Source organism: Asparagus officinalis, chromosome 8, assembly GCF_001876935.1.
Source record: "Asparagus officinalis chromosome 8, Aspof.V1, whole genome shotgun sequence".
In the NCBI taxonomy this organism is placed as follows: domain Eukaryota; kingdom Viridiplantae; phylum Streptophyta; class Magnoliopsida; order Asparagales; family Asparagaceae; genus Asparagus; species Asparagus officinalis.
Genome location: NC_033801.1, coordinates 99503549 through 99506089, shown reverse-complemented (window position 1 = coordinate 99506089; position 2541 = coordinate 99503549). Strand labels below are relative to the sequence as shown.

The 2541-nt window shown below is 36.5% G+C and overlaps 1 protein-coding gene across 1 annotated transcript; it reads left to right on the top strand.

Annotated features, from left to right (window-relative positions):
- LOC109821592 (protein FAR1-RELATED SEQUENCE 5-like) lies at positions 918-2231 on the top strand. The gene has a single exon (XM_020387769.1). It carries the CDS (start codon positions 918-920, stop codon positions 2229-2231), a length of 1314 nt encoding a protein of 437 aa, XP_020243358.1.

Genomic DNA, 2541 nt, shown 5'->3' with positions numbered 1-2541 from the left:
ATTCCACTAGTGTAGAGTTTGGAATGGGAGAATCAAGTGCTATTGGAAGTGAAATTGCGGTCAATACTGGAAATTCTCTTAAACCACTAATAGGAATGAAGTTTAATAGTTATGAAGAAGCTTATAACTATTATAACTCTTACGCATTGTTGATGGGTTTTGGAATAAGGAAGAGCACGGTAAATCACTCTCGCAAGACTAGAGAAGTGGTAGACAGAAAGTTTGTTTGTGATAAGGAGGACTATAGATCTAATAGGGACAAGATGGAGATCCCTTTTCGACGAGAGACCCGAGTGGGATGTAAGGCAATGATGTGAGTTAAATTATTAGAGGAAAAATCGTGGGAGGTCACGGGGTTTGTTGAAGAACATACAAATCCTGTGTTCAGTAGTCCAGACAAAGTAAAATTGCACAGATCACATCAACAATTCCATAGAACTCAAAGATGTAAAAAACTTATTGAGAGTCTGCGAGAAGAAGGTATGCCTCCTTCTACTATTTCTCGCATCATCAATGCAACCAATGGACGAGAAGGTGAATTAGTAACATCACAACAGTGCATTGATCATATCAGAACCCAAAGAGTCAATAATATTGGTCATGAATGCATATCTACTATTTGACATTTTCAGAGTATGATAGCGAATGATCCAGAATTTTATTTTACAATAGAAGTAGACATTAATGGACAAATGAGGAGTGTTTTCTGGGCCGACGGAAGATCAAGAACATCTTATTTGCAATTCAGTGATGTTATTGTGTTTGATGTGACATACAAAACTAATAAGTTCAGTCTTCCATTTGCTCCATTTACTGGTGTAAATCACCATAGACAGTCCACTTTACTTGGTTGTGCATTATTAGCCGATGAACAGGAAGATACCTTTGTGTGGTTATTTCAAGAATGATTGAAATGCATGCATGGAGTTGAACCAGGTGCTATTATAACAGATCAGGATAAAGCAATGTATAATGCTATTCACTCAGTGTTTCCAATGACAAGACACCGTTATTGCTATTGGCACATGCAAAAGCACATTACTGATCATTTGCCTACTTTGGGGTCTCGTTATGGTGATCAGTTTCAAAAGTACTGGGGATTGTGGTGTAATAGCTCTTCAATTGAACAATGTGAAGGATATTGGCTTGAGATGAAGGAGAAGTTTGATATAAATGAAGAAGGGGAGGGATGGTTGCAAACAGTTTACAAATGTCGAGAACATTGGGTGCCATGTTATCTGAAGGACACTTTTTTTGCTGGAATGAGATCGAGCCAAAGGAGTGAAAGTATTAATGCATTTTTTGATGGGTATGTTAACTCACAGACTCAATTACACGAGTTTATGACACAATATGAAAAAGTAGTAACTCATCGTCGCTTAAGCGAAGCCCATGAATATTTTAAGAGTCTTAACATAAAGCCTGTCATACTCCTTGGACATCCAATCGAGGTTCAAGCTGGAGAAATGTATACACATAATATGTTTGATGTGTTCCAAACTGAATTCAAAGGATTTGGTACAGAGTTTTGTGAAGAATTAAGAAAAGATGAAGACATTGTTGAATACAAGATCTGTAAGTTTACAGATAGAGGAAAATGGGAGGTGGTTACTTATGAACAATCCAGCCAGATGAAGTTCCGTTGCACTTGTGCTTTATTTGAAACTAATGGTGTTGTATGTAGACATATATTGTCGCTAATGATTGCTAGACAAATGTCTTCATTACTCGACCATTACATCCTACACCGTTGGACTATACATGCTCGACATCGTAACATTGGGGTTGACAACATTGCATTTGGAAGAAACATCACAACCTGTGAAGAGAAGATTAATTTATTAAAATCTTGGGCTTTAAGAGCAAAATTCAATAATGCGCTCGAGCTTGTATTTGATTCAGAAAAGAAGATGCAAAAACTAGATGATGTGCTAACAAATTTCATAGAATCACTTGAAAAAGAAGTTGGAGAAACTCAAGATCAAATGGTGGATATTCCTCACGTTTCCACACCCATTTCACATACAATGGAGCACATTCCCCAGATTATAGTTCGTGATCCTGATAGACCTGCAAGGACCAAAGGTCGTCCACGCAATGCTACTAGAATTCAGTCAAGTTTAGAGCAAGCACAAGAGAAGAAAGAAATGAAGAAACGTATATGTAGCAGATGTGGTGAACTCGGGTATTATAGAACCAGCTGTAAAGTCAACTTGCTAAGGTACAATTAATATATTTTTTTCATGAAACTTCATAGCACAAAGCCATATCTCATAATTAATTTGTAATGTCAATTGCAGCTAAACATGTTGCTAGATACTTGTGGCGTTTCTTGAGCACAAGTTGTTGGATTTGTTCAAGTAAAGGTTTCTGGACCTGATTCTTTCTTTACATCTATCTTCAATTCATGTTTTTTGTGTAAATCCTTTTTTTAATTCTATATATGTAATAGCAAGTATATCCCTCAAGTTGTTAGTATAAGCTCCTAGTTTAATCAAGAAATATCCCTCAAATTTGGTGACATGATACTTGCAGTTATTT